At 65.4% G+C, this 17,315-nt stretch overlaps 1 protein-coding gene across 16 annotated transcripts in view; it reads right to left on the bottom strand.

Moving 5' to 3' along the window:
• The window catches only part of CBFA2T3 (CBFA2/RUNX1 partner transcriptional co-repressor 3), a 74,689-nt gene that overhangs the window by 4,514 nt on the left and 52,860 nt on the right, over positions 1–17,315 (bottom strand). For 4 of the 16 annotated variants that reach the window (XM_074349215.1, XM_074349217.1, XM_074349222.1 and 1 more), the window contains exons 2-9: positions 15,796–15,942; positions 12,941–13,018; positions 8,787–9,028; positions 8,597–8,686; positions 4,714–4,895; positions 3,823–4,046; positions 1,244–1,329; positions 428–620 (exon numbers count right to left, since the gene is read on the bottom strand). In XM_074349215.1, coding sequence (XP_074205316.1) covers positions 428–620; positions 1,244–1,329; positions 3,823–4,046; positions 4,714–4,895; positions 8,597–8,686; positions 8,787–9,028; positions 12,941–13,018; positions 15,796–15,942 — 1,242 coding nt within the window. The other 12 variants (XM_074349224.1, XM_074349226.1, XM_074349225.1 and 9 more) reach the window with 7 other exon arrangements.

Below are 17,315 nucleotides of genomic sequence, written 5' to 3'. Positions count from 1 at the left end.
GCTCAGGGTGGGGCCACACCCAGCCGGGCCATGAGGGCAGGGTGTGCATGTGATCTTGTGTGACCTGGGGGTCCCTGAGATCCCCATGGTACCTGTGTCCGTGGCTGGGGTGGGAGTGGGTAGTGTCAGGAAAGGAAGATGCCCTGGGACCAATGGACCTTGGATTCTGCTGGGAGCTGGGCCGTGCTCGGCCTGTTTCCGCGGTCATTGTCCAGGGGACCTCCCAGCTCTGAGCCCCTGGCCCAACGGAACCATGAGCTGGGCTTCCCAGCGGGTCAGGCAGCGCCTTTGTGCAGCAAAAAGATCCCTCTTTCCGAAGTCAGATGGTTTTAGCCATATCACTGCAGGGCCACGTGAGGGCCCTGCCTGTGTGGGTGACGGCCTTAGTCCTCGGTGCCCCGGTCACGTGCCCTGCCCGTGTGCACACCTAGCTGAGACCCCTCCACTCCTGCAGAGCTGTGCAGGGGCCGGGCGGCGGGCGCGGGGCTCTTCTTGTCCTCAGCACCGCTATAGCGCCGGATCCAGTGGTTGAGCTCCTCGCGGTCAGCCTCCTGGCAGCGGCGCAGCACGGTGAGTGACCGCCGCGTCTTCTCGGCCATGTCCATGATGCAGTTCAGGAGCTGCGGGCGGGAGGGCAGGCAGCGTGAGCAGGAGGGCCAGGTGTGGCCGCTGGGATGAGGGGGACAGCTGGGGATATGTTCCCACACTCCTGGGCTGGGCCAGCGCGTCCACCAGGCCTGCCCACGGGGGCTCAGGGAGATGGCCTAACACCCACTTCCACTGCCTGGAGACACCTGAGCAGCTGGGCAGGGCTGGGGAGGCCCACCAGTCTCCACCCAGACTCCCCAGCACCTGGGGCCCCAGACTGGTGGCTCAAACCCAGGGCTGGGCACTCCTTCCAGCCCTCAGGGTGTGGTCCACCCCGCCGAGCAGCCCCGGGTGCAGCTCTGGGGAACACGCCCTCTCATGAGCTCCCCTCCCCAAAAGGAAGTGGGGCAGGGATGGCCTTGAAAATGGGGTGGAAGGGGTCCCACCCCTATGGCCAAGGGACCTTCCTCTGGAAGGTTAATGAGGGCTGAGAATGGAGGGTTCTGAGGTGCTGACCAGAAGCCGCCTGCAGCCTGAGCCAGGTGGGAGCAGGGCAAAGCGGGGCGCACACGAGCCCCGCCCCCACAGCCCCTGCAGGCCGAGCCGAGCGCCTGGGAGTCGTCTTGCGCCCTGCGACCCCCGCCGGGACACTCACGTTGTTGAGGTGTTTCCATTCCTCCGCCCACTCGCGCTCCGTAAGCCGGTGGTCAATCACTTCCTCAGGCCTGGACCCGTGCACCGCTGCAGGGGGAGTGGACGCTAAGGCCCCGCCCCTTGCTCATTAGCCACCACCCTCCTGCTTCCAGGACCTGCCCTTTCGAAGCCCCTCCCTGTGCAGTCAGGCCCCGCCCATGGGCTGTGCCCTCCTGGGGAACAGTGAGAGCGTGAAAGCGGGAACCCTGGGCACTGCCCTCGGGGGCCGAACAGGCCTGGCCTCTTCTCGTGCTGGGAGGAAGAGACTTGGGTGCCCGTCCCTCGCTTTGGCCCCCCCACCCCGCCTCCCACCCAAATCCAGCCACTCCCACACTTTCTGACCCCTGCTGCCTGGGAAGTGGCCTCAGACCTCACTTAAGGGCATCCTTGTGACTGCCCGGCTCGGCCCGTGCTTTACTGCTCTGCTTCGTTCAAAGCCCAGGTCACAGGCCCCTTCCTCCTCGGCAGCCCTGGGCTCTCAGACTTCCTGAGCCCCACGTATCTCTGGTTGTTTAGTAATTATAGGTGCCTCGCTGCTTCTTCAGTACCCCAACAGTCCGCAGGGCGTGGCCGGCGTGGCCTGTTCACCTCTGTGTCCCCTGGGCTGCGCTCCAGCCTGGTAGGACGTGCTCTGGCTTATCTGCTGGGTCTCGGGTGAGCGGGTCTATGTGTGGTCTCCTGGGAGTGGTGGGGCTGGGAAAGGCCGGAAGCCCTGACTCGCATTCCCTGTGGGACCTGGGCCCTTGTCCTGCCCGAGGGCTCCGTTTGCCTACCCTGCCTGCCTCCCGGGGGTGTGAGGAGAGGAGGTGCGCTGGAGGGGAGCCCCGGGTACGGAGCAGGGCTCGGCGCCAAGCGCTTCACCCTTTCATCCCTCTGTCGGCCTCTGGGGGCAGGGGTCTACTGTCACTTCCACCTTATGGATGAGGAAACCCAGGCTGGTTAAGGGGACACGTTGACCAAGGCCAAGCAAGGCTGGCCCTGTCCAGAGCTGAGCCCTCAGGCCCTGGCTGGTACAGTTCCAGAGGCTGAAACAAGGGGTGTCCCTACCCCGCAATCAGAAACAAAGGAACTGTGAGCTGAGAAGTCCTCGCCAGCCAGCAGGGCAGCATCTGCCCCCTCACGACGGCTCCTCCTCCGCTTATGCAAACACTGCACCCCCCCACCCCCACCGTGTCCCGGCACTGACTCCCTGGGCTGGGGTCCACCTAGGCCTGTTTGGCCCCCAGACCTGAAAGGCCTCTGCCCAGATTGCAGCAGAGGTGGGAGGCACTGTCCACAGAGCGGGGGCCGGCACCAGCGCCCCAACCAGAATAGTGGCTGAGATCTCTCTGACAGCTGGTGTTTATTTTTGTGTTAGCAGAAGCGGGTGGGAATTAGCACCTGCCTGACCCGGCTGCAGGGAGCCAGACGCTGTCACCTGCTGCCTGGGCCTGGGCCCTGGAAGCTTCCGCAGGGTGGGGGCGGAGAGACGGCCTTGGACAGGGCAAGGCCTCCACTGACCCTGCCTCTAGGTCCCCCATCGGTGCCCTAGGCTGCTCCCAGGCTGTCCCACACCAATATGTAGGGGAAGGGCTGGGCTTTCCACCTCTGATACAGCACATGGGCAGGTCAGAAGATCAGACAGCCGTGGCTAGCCAACTTTGGGCATGTTATACCCCCTGGGCCTCAGTCTCCCCATCTGTGGTGTGGGTGTGCAGACACGTCACACAGGTGTGTCAGGCACTTCGAGCTGCTGCCTCCTAGCCCTAGTAAAGCATCTAATGTGGGCATGAGGTCCACTGGGACCTGTTACTCCACTACCAGTAACCGCTGGGCCGGGCCCTGTATTAACCCCTCACACCACTGGGGCAGGGCTGCTGTGAGGCCCCGCTGACAGGGAGGCATGGAGCCATCTGACCAGGGGTGCTCCCAGGCACCTGGGGAGTCTCGATGCTGGAAGGTCACAGCCCTGCTGGAAGCCCGCGCCCTGGGGGCGATGCCGTGGCGCCCCAGCCTCCCTCATCTCTGTCCTCTCCCTGGGTGTTTGGGGCTCACTTCCTCGCTCGAGAGCACGGCTGGACGTGCACAGTCAGTGGCGCTCGGGGCTGAGGAGTCTCAGGGAGCCTTTGCTCTCCCTCAGGGTGCGTGGACTTGGAGGCAGTGGCTGCAGCTCCTGGGACCTGGGGGCCGCCCTCATGCCAGGCCTCGCCCGCCCACCTTGCCCGTAAACAGGTGTGTCCTGAGCAGCCCTAGGTCCCATGCCTGTCCCTGCCCAGCCCCCAGGACATGCACCCCTGTGGCCACAGCACCCACCCCCAAGGGAGGGGCCCTCCTAGCCCTGAGGCTGGGGGATGTCAGGCTGCCCCCCAGGACAGAGGTCCCGGAAAGCTGGCTGTCCCTCAGGCTTCGGGGTGCAGCCCATCCAGGTTCAAATCCTTTCTCTGCACCCATTTCCTCTGTGTCTGTCCTTCCCGGACATATGGCACCGGGCAGCACCAGCTGTCCCCCTGATGTTGTGGGGCACACAGCCGCTGGCGGGCACCCCCCACAGCATGCTCTCACCCAGCTGCCGATGGCGCTCCCGCAGCTCCCGGGGATCAAGGTGGCGGAAGGAGTCACGGAAGTGGTGGGCCATGGCCATGTCCTCCAGGCGGTAGTGCGGAGGTGGTGTGGGGTGCGGCAGCCCATGGCTGGGGCTGTAGCGCTGGGCAGGGCTCAGGGTGCAGGGCCGTTTGCTGAGGTGGTCGAGGTGCAGTGGGTCACGGTCTGACCCGTTCTCTTTGGTCCTAGTCCAACAAGCAGGCAGGGGGGCCAGTGGTCATGGGACCAGGATCCGTGGACAGAGGGGTGAGAGGGAGACGAGGGTGCAGGCAGAGAGACAGTGAGGGGAGACACAGCCAAATGAGCATCGGGAAAGATAAGAGCTGCCTGCTGGGGACCCAGCCCCCTCCTCCCTCCTCCTCTGGGACTGGGGACCCCGCTGGGTGGGCTCCTGGGGCACAGTGGTCAGGCAAGGAGCCCGAGCCCCCCTTGAGGCAGTGGGGAGACGCCCCCCCCCCAGCAGGGCAGGTGCCCGGCAGCAAGGGCAGCCCAGGCACCTGGGGACAATGGGCTCCTGGACACTTGGGGAGCACGACCAGCACGAAGGGAAAAGCCAGGGAATTCCCGCCAGATAGACACCGCCCTGTCCTCCCAGTAGGCATCTGAGTCCTCGGGAGGCCTCGCCCCAGCCAGACAGGGCGGCCTCTCAGCAGCTCGGCCCGGGCAGCGGCCTTGCAGCCAACGCTGCTTGACAGGCCCGGTGGCTGCAGCCACGCAACACAACCGGGTTTGGACCTGCATTCACTCAGCTCTAGACCTGGGGCGCCCACTCAGCTTTGGTACCGGAGGCGGCTCTCCGGTCAGGCGGCCTGTGGGGGGGGGGGGTGCCGGCCCCTCCCCCTCCCCAGGTACCTGTCAGGTGTCCTCCTCTTGCCGTTCTCATTGACTTCCAGCAGGAGCTCTGAGGAGTCGATGGGGGAGGAGGCGCTGGCATCCAGCAGGAGCTGCTCGTGCTGGGCCAGGTACTGGGCGGGGGTCTGCTTGGCTAGGCGGGCGCAGTGCAGGAGTTCGCGCTGCAACAGGGGCAGATTGGCCTGTGGGGAGCGAGGGTTGACTGCTCGTGGAGGTAAGGGCATGAGGTGCTCCGAGTGAGGCAGGGAGGCTGGTGGCTGGCCTTGCTGTGTGCCTTTGGGCAAGCTGCACAACCTCTCTGGGCCTCGAGTTCCTCCACTACAGCCTGGGAATGAGGTGGGACCATGCCCCTCAGGGTGCACGGCGATTTGGAATGCAGCGGGACCCAGAGCCTGGACTCCCACGTGTGCAGACCCCACGCGTGCAGGACGAAGCCCCCAGGGCTGGCCCCTGCCCTCCCCCTTCTGCAGGCTCCCAGCCCGGCCTTGAACAGAGTGTGCTTGTGTGTCTGCACTGCTCTGAGCCGCCACGTGTGTCACCTCCGTGGTCAGACATGAAGACCTGGCTCCGCATTTGCGGTAAGGCCACACAGCACAGGGCACAGAATGACACGTCGGGGTGGGCACAGGACTGGAACACAGAGCACTGCCTGTGACAACTGTGCGAAACCGCTGTGACCTCCGGCCTCCACCCTCACCCTGGCTCCGGGCCTCCAGTGCGCGGGGGCTGCAGGCGGGCTCCACGGTCTTCCCAGAGCCACCATGGAGGGTGCGGGCTGGATGCGGGCCCAGCGGCAGGCCGCTTGGGAGAGCCAGAGTTCTAAGTATTTGTAAATAAATGCGATTCCCCAACTTTCTCATGGTGTCTCAGAGCCGCCCGGGCAGCCTGCACCCGCCTCTGCCTCCCCAGCCCCCATGAGTGCATCCACACGGACCGACCAGGCAGCTGGGGCGTTTCTGTCAGGCAGCGCCGGCTGCCAGGCCTGTTTTTCTATTTGGATAGCTGAACAGGGGCCAGCCTGCCATCTGTCAAACACGTTAGGAGCATGAGCTGGGAAAGGAGGTCCCGGGAGGTCTGAAGACGCCAAACACCCTCCTTCTCCCTCGCCAGCAGGGCGGGGGACCGCGTGGGCAACGGCTGGTCTGGGCGCTGTCAGGGCGGTGGAAACATCTGGATTCCTGGCCAGCTGAGGCCAGCTGGAAGCCGGTGCAGGGGGAGGGCTGGCCCGGCGGGGCAGTACCTCCCAGCTTCTGGAAAGCCCCAGCCCTTGGCCATGCACAGTGTTGGGCTCAGGAGCGAGCTCGGGGGGCCCGGGGCCCTCAGTGGGGGGAACAGGGACCCCAGGCCAGAGAGATGGGTAGACTGCGGGGGGCTCGCCTCCCTCTGGGGCCACAGCCCCCATTCTGTCCCTGGGGCTGGGGGTGTCCGGGAAGCGTGGCCACTGAGATGCTGACAGACTGACCAAGAGCCCCGCGGCCCCAGCCTGAATGGAGGTCCTGACACCGCCTCCTTCCCGCGCCGGAACTCAGGCCAGAGGGCAATCGGTGGCACAAACAAGCACGGGGACGTGTCGCTGGAACTGACACCCCCTTTAACGAGGGTTTGTGACATTCCCACTGTTTTGCCAAGTGCCTCCTCCATCATTACTCAGCCTGCATGACTCTGGGCCCTGGCTGTGCTGTGTGACCGTGGGCAAGCTGCTTAACTTCTCTGACTTCTGTCTCTTCTGCAATTGGAGCTGAGAGGCTCCAGCTCCTCCCACCCTGGGCCAGAGGCTCCTGTGAGCCTCCCCGAGGAGGGAGGCTTCACACCCAAGGGACTGGGGGAGAGCTGAGAAGTGGAAGTTTCAGGTGCCCAAGGTCAGAGCTGGGTCTGAGCTGGAGGGCCAGCTGCAGTTCCTGCCACAAACCCTGGGAGCAGGACTGGCCACACCCCAGGAGCCCCAGGTCAGGCGGATGAATGAACTCTGTCCTTGACAGTCCTGTCGGGTGGGGTCACAGGCATGTGACCCAGCCAGCAGACCCCTCACCCGGAGAGCGGTCGGGGCGCTGGCAGCCCCGTGACAGCTGCGACAGAGGCACCTGGCCAGGCCGGGCGTGTCCTGCCCGACTCCTTACAGGGTGTGCCTGGGGGGACAGGGGTGAGCCGGGGCAGGGCCGGGGCGCAGGATGCGGGATGTCCCCCCCACTCCTGCTCTTCGGATAAGCCAGGGCAGCTCACATGGGCGGGACGTGTGCTGCCCACGTCTGATCAGACATAAGCAGTGCATTCTGTCCCCGAAGACGGGGGCCTGGAGTCAGCAGAGCTGAAAGGAGGAGCGGGAGTCGCAAACAGTGGCCAGATGGGCCCAACCCTTGGCCGGCCCAGTGTGAGCAGAGCAGGGGGTGGGCAGGAGGGCAAGGGGACGGAGCGTAGGTGGGAGCGGGAGTGGGGCCTCCAGGAACAAGGTGTGGGCTGGGGGCACACCTCCGAAGGCTGGGGATCTTGGAGTCAGAGAGATTCCAGCCTCGGCTCCACCCCCCCCCCCACCAGTGGGCACCCAAGGGCTCCCACATGCTCACCGGATTGGTGGCAGTGCCTGTGTGGGGCCCCCCAACCTCGACAGGGCCGCTGGGGGCTCAGCCTGGGCGGCTGCAGAGGAGGCTTGCAAAGCACAACTCGTCTGTGGAATGTTTAAACCCCGGATGACAATGCCCATTGTGAATTGAGCTCGAGCCAGATTCTTCCACGCATCGCTCCCTGCAGCCTGAGAACCTTCCCACTTTACAGCTGCAGAAACTGACATGCTTGGGTGAACTAGGTTGTCCCAGGACAACCAGGGCTAAGGGGCGGGTCAGGGCTTGACCCTGGGCATGTCTGGTCTGGTCTGGTCTGTCCTCAAGACCCTCTGGAAGGCAGCCCCACCAGGGCCCCACCATGCAGGCGAGCAGGGCCCACAGCTGGAAGCATCACTTGGGCCAGGAAACAAGAGCCCCACAGGGGAGGCTGGTGGCACTGAAGGCGAGTGTCTCCCAAGTGAGCTCTGTGGGACCCTGACCCGGGGAGGTGCACGGGCGATGGGCGCCCCTCGGAGGGGAGCGAAGGCCTGTGAAGGTCCGACGTCCGCGCCTGCTTGCACCTGCACCGTCCTGTTCTTGCGCACAAGTGTCGCTCAGCACCTCATTAAAGCGCAGGTTCCGATTCAGTGGGTCTGGGCCGGGGCCCGGGAAGCTGCACTGCTCACAAGCTCTGGTGTTGCTGCCGTGGCTCACCGCCAAGTGTCGATGACAGGCCCCGGTCCTTGCTTGTCTTCCGTGAGGCTCACACGGCTGCCTCTCATCCATCCGCGTGCTCACCGCCGTAAACACCCACCACTGCCTGTCCCTCCGTCTGTCCACTGTCCCACTCCCCTCACTCTGCCCCGGCCACACAGCCCCCTCACTGCTCCTCAAAGCTGCCAGGCACACCCCTGCCTCAGGGCCTTTGCAGACGCTGCCCTTGCTGCCTGGAAGGCTCTGTTCCCTGCTATCCGCCCTCACCCTCCTCCATCCTCATCAAAACGCTCCCTCCCTGCAGCTCTGCACACACCTCTCCAGAGTCTGTGGCAACTGTCAGCTGGCATACAGCAGGTGCTCAAAAAACAGCTGTCAAGTGGATGGGTGAACTTGGCCAGTAAGAACAGGGATGACTCTGGGAGCTCTGGGAGGACCAGGCTGGCAGCTGACTGCTCTGGTCTGGCAAGTAGTTTGCAGGAAGCGGCCCAGACAGCTCAGCACTGTTCCCCAGAAGGATGGGGAGCCTTGAGGGCCCCAGGTGGGCCGAGAGCAATGCCTGGTCCGGGCCGGCAGAGAAAAGGACTCGGGGTTCCCTGGGCCCTGCACGAGGGGAGGTAGGTCTGCCTTACCTTCAGGAAGGGGATGACAAAGGGCCTCAGAGGGAAGTTGGTGGCCTCCTGGAGCTGGGCGTGGAACTCCTCGATGGTCAGCGTGGAGTTCTGAGGGGAGACGATGCCTTGCTTCAGCCCAGGGAGGGCAGCGGGCCGAGGGCGGGGCGCGGCCTGGGCCCCCCGCCCCGCCCGGCCGCCAGCCACTCACCACGAGCCCCAGCACCAGCGTGCGCACGCGGCCCCCGATCTCCGGGGAGATGTCGCCCCCGAACTGCTGCAGGGCGGCCAGGAAGCGCTTCAGCTTGCTCAGCTGCCGGGCCCCGCAGGCTGGGGGCAGCTGCTGCGTGGGAAGCGAGGCCGTGGGCGAGGTGGCCGGGCCATTGCTGAAGCCGTTGGGTGTGCACGGGGCGCCGTGGATGGCCGTCGGTGAGTGGCCGCTGCCGTTCATCACTGCGGGAGGGAGGGTGGGCGTGAGGACGCGGCAGAGATCCCCCGGGCCCCGAGGTGGACGTGCCAACCGGGGCAGCCCCGGCAGGCGGGGCAGAGCAAGGCCCTGTGGTCTTGCTCTGGGCGGCACGGTCAGGCCCTCCACACCCAGGGGAAACCAGGGCCCCCATGCTGCCTAGTGGACACGCCTCCTGGCCAGCCTGCTTGGGCGTCCACTGTGAAGAGGTGGAGGGGCTTCTCCACCACTGAGATTTGCCAGCCACTTTCCTCCTCCAAGGAGAAGTCCCTTGTCCCCCCGAAAAGGCAGGTGACCCCCCACCTCTGCCGCAATGGCCTCGAGCCATGCCCCACAGGCTGCACAGCCGCCACCACTCACACGAGGGCCCCGATGCCAGGCTGGAGGGGTGTGGGGTGGGGCAGGGGAACCTGACCCCCCAGGACAAGTGGGCTGGTGCCGGCAGGGGAGGCACTGGGTGGCGGCTGTCTGGGGCGGCTGCACGTGCGGACGTGTGTGCACCTGGCCCCGGGCGGCCTGTGGGGGACGAGCCGGTGACCTGAGGGCCTGCAGGGAGCAGATGGCAGGGTGACCTGAGGGCCTGAGGGGAGCAGATGGCAGGGGCCCCGGACCCGTGCTGTCAGCCCAGGACTGGCAGTTGCCGGGACTGCTGTGAAATGGTCCTGGGGCCGAACTGTAATCCTCAGCTGAGCCTGCACCCCAGAGGCTGGGGGAGCCCTCCTGTGCCTGGCCGCCTGTCCTCACTCCCTCGGCCTCAGATCCTGCAGACAGGTCAGAGATCGTGGGCTCCCAGGGCCCTTGGTGATGGTGGAGGGGGCTTGGACACGGGAAGGGGACTGGACGCCTCTGGGAGGCACGAGGCACATCCCACAAACTCAGCGGCCACTCCAGCCTCACCCCCTCGGTGGGTGGACAGCACGTGCCCCTGCTCCAGGCAGGCTCCATGCTCCCCACCCAGCCCGTGCACGCTGGCCTGCCCTCTCCACCGCCTCCTGTACATGGCACGGCCCCACGACTGCTCCAGACCCTGCTCCCTTCTGTGCTCCCTCCGCACCTGCACAACATGCCACACGCACGTGCACTCACTCGCCCATGTGCACGTGCACACCCACAGATGCACACGGCACACCCCTCACATGCACGCTCGCACACGCAGCCCCTCACGGCACACACGTGCATGCCCACACAAGGCACATGTGTGCACACACCTCTCGCTCACTCAACTGGTCCACGAGGCTCATGCCTACCCCTCCTGCTGGGTCTGTGCGTACAGGGGGTGCGGGATCTGGGGATGCAGGACAGCTCAGACCCGCTGCTCCCTCAGGGCCAAATTTGTCTGAGGCCCCAGCACCTCCTCTGGCCTGTGTGTGGAGAAGGGGGAGCAGGAGCCCTTTTACTCGGGAGGGGGGCCGCCGGCTCGGCTCTGGGAAGTGGCTCCTGAATGCTCGTGGTTTCCTCGGCTCATGCGCGCGGTGGGCCTGCCACTCCCGCCCTCCTGCCCTGGCTCTGGGAGGCGACCTCTGCCGACCACCTCGGCCTCGCCCAGCCTGGAAGGGCGGGAGCCGCGTGCCTGCCGTCCCCCCTGGGCCTCAGCTCTCCCACGGCCCGGCTGCCCGGGTCCCAGTTACCCCCTCCGCTACCCCTGCAGGCCTAGGGGACACGGCATTCGCTGTCTTCAGCTCGAGGGCTGCAGCATCCACCCGTGGGCTCTGGAGCTGGCCCACCCTTCTGGGAACCGCAGTCTGTGGCCTGGTTGGCGCTGCCTCCCCAGACACGACCTGCACCTCCAGTTTTGATGACTGGCTTGTCCCCACTGACCCACCACCAGCGACACCTGTGAATGCCCCCTTCACTGAGCCACAGGCCATGGGGCTCGCCGTCACTGCATGTGCCACGCGGGTCCCAGGCTGCCTCCCACCCCTTGGTTGACGCGGCACTCAGCAGACCCTCAGCAGCAGACAGACGCAGCCCTGGGCGGGAGTTGGCATCCTGGCCCAGACCAGACGTGCCTTGGGGGTGAGACGCGGGCCCTGGCCTGTCTCCTCATCCGCGAGCGGCCCTTGGCCTGAACCAGAGGTAGGGCTTCATTCAGGGCCCCGAGGGCCGGGTGCCTGGCCCCTGCTGCTCTCTGCTTGTCCAGCCGCGCACTGGCCAAAAACAGTTGACCTGATTGCCTTGACGTGCTGGGTGATCGCTCGTCAGTAACCGGCCCCCACTTAGCAGACGTTTGGAATTGCGACTGAAGGCCAGGGTTGGCCCCAAAACAGACGGCTGCCTCTGTCTCCCAAGCAGGGACAGGCTGTGGGAGGGGAGCCCAGCATCCTCCACGCGGCCTTCAGCGCAGCACTCCCTCCCCTGAAGACACGGTGCAGGTTGAAACCAGTCTGCCCCCAGGGCTGGGGGATCTTAGAAGCTCTTCCAGGACCCGGAAGAGACCCTTTGAGCTGGGATCTTCCTGCAGGAGAGTGTGCCTCGCCCCAGGGCCTCCCGTCGCCCTGGGGTGCAGAGTGAACCGGACGCAGGACGCAGGACACGACAGCCCTGTCCCTCACCCTCTCCGAGGCGGGACCAGGGGTCCTGGGGCCAGAAGCCCCCGCTCTGGTGCTAGTTTTCTCTCATTGCTGAGCTCTAGCCGACTCGTCAGTGGACGCTGACACGCACGCCCTGGCCAAGACTGATGACAGCCACTGGCGGTCACCCCAGACAGCCCGGGAGATGGCCCGCTGCCACGGGGACCTCACCACAGCAGGGACTTCTGGTCACTCATGGCAGAGCTGGGCTGTCACTCGGGGTCTGAACCTTCCAGAGGCTTCTAAGGCGTGCCACTCTGCCTGGGCCCCCACCCGCTGGCCCCTGGCCCGGCCTCTCCAGGCTCCCTTACCAGCCTGCCCTGGGCGCCTGGTCCTCCCGGCGGCCCGCCGGCCTCGCTCGCCGTGCTCCCTCCTGCGGGCTGCCGGGCAGCCTCTGCAGCTTGCTGAAGAGACGCCGAAAATAACCCCGGCCACAAGTGCTTTCGTTCCCACAACAGGTGTGTTACCAAGATAGACCACACGTGTCCCGGCCGAGGTTTGGGGGCACACACAAGCACCCCCACGGCTCCCCCAGCCCCGGGCCTGGGCGGGGGGAGGGCTGGGACGACGCCCTGAAAACAGCCCCTCCCACCATCCCCTGTCCCTGCCTGGGGCCCTGGGAGTCACCATCCTCTTCACCCACACAAACCACCCAGTCCTGCCCGCGGCTCCGAGGCCACGCCAGCCCCAGATGGAGCAAGACGACAGAAGCCACGCACAGCCGCTGGGCCGCCCTCCCGCTCAGACGGGGCCCGGGGGCCGCGCGGCAGCCACACCTGGGCGGACCGGTGCACTGGCGGGCCGAGCAGCGCCCCTCACAGCCATCAGCTGCGGCCGAGTGCGGCCCGCCTGCTGAGCTCGCAGTGAGCGCTGGAAGCACCCGGCGGGGCCCTGGTGACTGCCCTGGGCTCCGAGTGCCACGACTTCCGTTCTAGGCGGGGGACACAGAGGCACGGGGATGGTGCCCGCGCGAGGATGTCGTGTCTGGAAGGGCAAGAGTGGGGTCTGCCCTCAAGACAGGCTGTGGATGGACTTGCCACTGACGCTTGACCTTCTCATGACTCTGGGGCCCGCGTGACCTGCCCCGTTTTGCACTGGGGAAGAGGAAGTTCAGAGAGGCCGTCCAGCTGCCCAAGGCTGCACAGCTGTGAGCGGCAGGACTGGGGGTGAAGGCGGGTCTGTGACTGGGGGACCCTGGCTGCGCCGCTCTCCTGGGTCTGCCCCGGACGCCTGCTCCCTCAGGGAGGCGGGTAGCACCAGACTGTGGTGGGCAACGGGTGCTGGGGGAGGGCCTCCCGGGAGGCCTGTGGTTTTTGTTATTTTACTTACAAAGACAGACCATAGACCATTTTAAGCAGCCATGAAAACGGCCGTGGGGCAGAGACACCGCAGGTCCGTCCTCTTGATCTGTAAGCAAAATAAGAAAAACACTGTGAGGAGGGAGGCTGGGCGGGGACTCTGCCCTGAGGGGCGTCTGCAGTCGGCCCTTCCCCTGCCTCTGGACAGCGGTTCTGGGGATCGGCACTGTCAGCACCTCGTGCCAGTCCACCCCCTTCTCTGGGGCCTCGGCTTCCTACTCTGTGAAATGGGCTGAATCAGGGGATCTCTTACATTTCTGGTGGGAACTTCTCAGGGGGTCTACAAGAATTTTGGTGTCTCACGGGCATGGGCGGGACACCCTGACTCTCAAAAGCTCTCTTTCTGGAAGATGCCCGGTAACCTCATTCGACACCATCCTCAGGGACCCGGAGCCCAGGGCGATGGGCTGAAAGTCTCCACCGACAGACGAGAAGCCCAGGACAGCGCTGCTGTGAAGGGAGAGACACCAACACAGAAAGGGAGAGGCGACCTGTCTGAGATGGAACAAGGGGGCAGAAACCGCAGGGAGACGCTGGACCTCCCGTCCACAGCGGGTGGGCAAGTGCAGGGTGGGGCGCTCACGTTCTCTGAGGCCCCCACCCCCTCCCTGGCCACAGCACAGCTTCAACTCCAAAATGAATTTGTGCCCAAGGCTGTCCCCAGGCCAGAAAAACCACAGCCCTCAGGCCGCGGTTCAAGGTCAGTCTCTGGCAGCCAGGCTCGCAGGCGGGCCGGGAAGCTGGGGCAGCTCTCGGCAGGACTCCGCGGGCGAGCACAGAGGCCCTGCCTGCTTGCACTGCCGCCAGCTAGGTGCTTGGATGGACGCGGTTAACCACCCCGCTTTCAGGGAATTCCGCAGGTTAGGGAGCAAATCCGAGGCCACCGTGGAGGCGGCCTTACCCGCAGACGAAAGCCCCAGCAGCCAGGGGCAACTGAGGTGTCAGCTTAGAAAAGACCCGCTTCTAACCTCCATGCTCTGAATGGAGCCTGGGCCGACCCCACAAGTGTGAGCCTGTGGTGGGGGGAGCTGCATGTGGGGACGGGAAGAGGGGACCCCGAGCAACACACAGGCCTGCTGCCCACATCTGCTCACTGTCCTCATGAAAGCATGCTGGGCGGCGTTAGCCGCCCGTGACCTGGAACATCTGGTTCCCAGACCAGTGCTTTCGGGATCACGGGCTCCTGGAACACGGAGGTGCCCGTCAGGGTCGGGGACCTGGCTCAGAGCCCTCGGCCAGTCGCTCAGGTGGCCTCCTGGACTCTCCTGCTCGGAAATGGACCGCAGTGCAGGGGTCGTCATCCTGAGGAGGCGCACCTGTGGCCTTGCTTCTTGGGAGCTGCTACTGCCCCATCACGGATCACCCCTCTTCTCGCCTGGGCTGAGCGGACACTGGTGAAGGTAAACCAGGCCCAGCCTCCCCTCTACTTGCGAGGGGAGACTTAGCCCGTGGATCAGCCTGAGATGAGGACTGACTTCTTGGAAAGGGAAGTAGTGACCGGCTGGCCGCAGGTGCCAGGCGGAAACGGTGGGAGACAGAGCCCAGCCCCTTGGCCCCTTCCCTGCAGCCAGTGCAGGCCGACCCGGGACGCGTGGAGGACAGGGCCGGGCCCAGTCCGGTCTCAGTCACACATGGGGGCGCTGGCTCAGCCCCTCCCCAGGGGGAGAGGAGCTGGAAACTTCTGCGCCAGGCAACACTCAGGGAAGGGTGTTGGGCTATTAGGCTCCGACTGTGTGCAGGGGACCCCCTGCCTTCTGGTGGCCACACCTCGAAGCAAGTGGTGTCACCCCATTTACCAGACCATGGAGTGGTCAGAGCCTGGCTCAGAGCCAACAGCGTATGCCCAGGGGCCCAGCCTGGCCTTGAACAGTGAACCGCCTGACCCCTTTCTCCAGACAGAGCTGCCACCTGGCCTCTCACAGCAGGACCAGCGCCCTGCACACCCAGGAATTAAGGGAGCCGCCCCCAGGCCCTGCAGTCCACCCTGGGCTCTGGGCAGAGCTGGTGGACCCCGGGTGGGCAGAGTGGAGCCCAAGGGACCTGTGGGGGACCAGGAGCCACCAGGCTGAGAATTTGGGGCTCCTCCCCCAGAGAGGGGCTTCATTTGAGTTTCAAAGACTGGGGAAGGGTCCCCAGCATGGGGCTTTCTGGCCTCTGAACTGGGGGGTGTGGGAGGCATGTGAGATGCCTGCTAAGCCCCTGGGCTTGGGGGCAGGGAACACCATCCCCCACACCAGCCCAAGCTGGGGGTCTCCTTCCCAACTGCCGAGGCTCCGCTGATCCCGTTCCTTGCCAACCCTCACACCACTGAGGCCTGGCCGTGGAGCTCCTCCAAGGCCAGAGCTGCCTCTGACTGGCCCTCCAGGGAACTCAGGCCCAACAGAATTCACCTGTCTGCTGCATGACTGTGGGGAAGTCCTGTCCCTCTCTGAGCTCCAGTCTGACTGCTAACCTTGACGGAATGCTTACCGTGTGCCCACCACACTAACTCATCGTCCTCACAGAAGCTCTGTGAGGCAGGGGCCACGGCCAGCCCGACTTTACAGACGAGGAACTCCAGGCCCAGAGAAGTTAAGAAGTTTGCCCAGAACCACACAGCTACCAAGCAGCCAAGCTGGGGTTTGAAGCTCAAAGCGTGGGCCCTGACCCATGATGAGAGCCTCCGTCTCAGAGGCCAGCGGGGGCACTTACGGGTTCAGGGTGGAGGGGCCACGGTGCTGGTTGGCTCCATTCACCGTCACAACGAGGTTCGGACCTCGAACCGCCCCAGGGACCCCAGAAGTGCCCCTCCCCCTGCCCCTCTCGCCCAGCCCTGGGGCTACTCACTTGTGTGGGGTGTGAGGGAGGGGTGTCGCGTGGCCCCCTGGGATGTGGCGGGCGACGGGGGCGGCATGCTGGGGGGCGTGGCCCGGGGCTGCGGCTTCACCTCGGCTGGGGAGTCAGACATCCCTGCGGCCTTCTCCTTCCTGTCCGCTGTGGGTGCAACCCCGGTGCGGGGAGGGGAGAGAGAAAGTGCAGTAAGGCAGGCCCAGGGGCATGCGGCCCGCTGCCAGCCCCACCTGGCTCCCGGCTCCGGGGGCCCGGGTGGCTCCTGGGTCTGCCCACAGAGGGCAAGCTTGGGTCAGCCATTTCAGCGGGGCTGGAGGGTGCGGCTTCAAGAACTCTGGGGGTCAGAACAGGCCTGGGGGCCTCACTGTGGAGGTGGCCCTGGGGCAGCTTGGGCTCCCCTCCTGCAGACCAGGGAGTTGGGCGGCAGTGGCTCCCACGCTGCCACGGCCTCCCCTGGAGGGTGTGCGCAGACAGATGCAGCCTCCCCGCCCCCACTTCTGATTCAGGAGGTCTGGGGTTGGCCCGAGACCCTGCATTTCTGTTTCATCGGGGTACCCACTCGGAGAAACTGTAGGCCCTGTGAGCCCCCAGATGCTAAAAGGCTCATCTGGGGGTCTTCCCAGGAGAGACTGGGAAGCAGACCCTTTGGGGGCGGCAGGAGTCTGTATTTTCAGCATCTCCTGGCCCAGGTGACTCCTGGGTCCAACAGACCAAACACAGTCGATTTCTGTGTTGCCTAGGACAGCCTGACTGCCCAAAGTGTGGTCCGCAGACCAGCGGGTCCGGCCTCAGGTGCTGTGTCAAGATTCCCACCTGGTCTGATGCTCTGCTAAGGGTTGGGCGTGTGGAGAGACCGTCTGTGGGAATGACAAGAAGAGACCATGGCTTGGCAGGGCCCTGAGTCCCTGGGCCCCCAAAACAGACCCCAGAGAGAAGGCCTCAGGGTGAATCCGATGGGCCACATGCGCCCTGAGGCTGCAGCTGCCCGGGATTCTTTGCAGGTGGACGGGGTGAGCCCCGCTGTCTTAAATTAGGGTCAGCCAGTGCCCGGGGCCGCCAACAAGACCTGGAAGCAGTGGCTGGGCTTTTGGTGGACGTTCCCGCCTGTGACAAGCAGCCACGCTGCCCCAGCCACTGCCCTGAACGTGTCCTGCGAACCCTGACGGGGTCTCCCCAGGGGCAGGGGTGACGGGGCTGGGGCTCGGCACCTGCCAGCCGTCACTAGGATTGGAGTTCCTGTCACTCTGTTTCGCCCCATCCTCCCCCCCCAGGGGTCCCCTGCGATCTGTGCAGACGCGGAGACGTGCGTCAGGGGAAGCCAGCCTCTGTGGATGTAACAACTCAAACACACGGCGTTCCCGTTATCTGCGCCCCAGACCCTGCAAACCTCTCCTCATTGCCCCACCTCCTCCTTTACAGAGAGGAGACACCCGTCACCCAGCAGCACCGGGGGGGGGGCCCTGACAGCGCCCCCGCACGCCAGGGCCCCGAGGGTGTGAGTGGAGAAGCCCCCTCCC

Source organism: Camelus bactrianus, chromosome 21 (assembly GCF_048773025.1).
Source record: "Camelus bactrianus isolate YW-2024 breed Bactrian camel chromosome 21, ASM4877302v1, whole genome shotgun sequence".
NCBI lineage: Eukaryota > Metazoa > Chordata > Mammalia > Artiodactyla > Camelidae > Camelus > Camelus bactrianus.
This window is presented reverse-complemented; position numbering and strand designations above follow the sequence as displayed.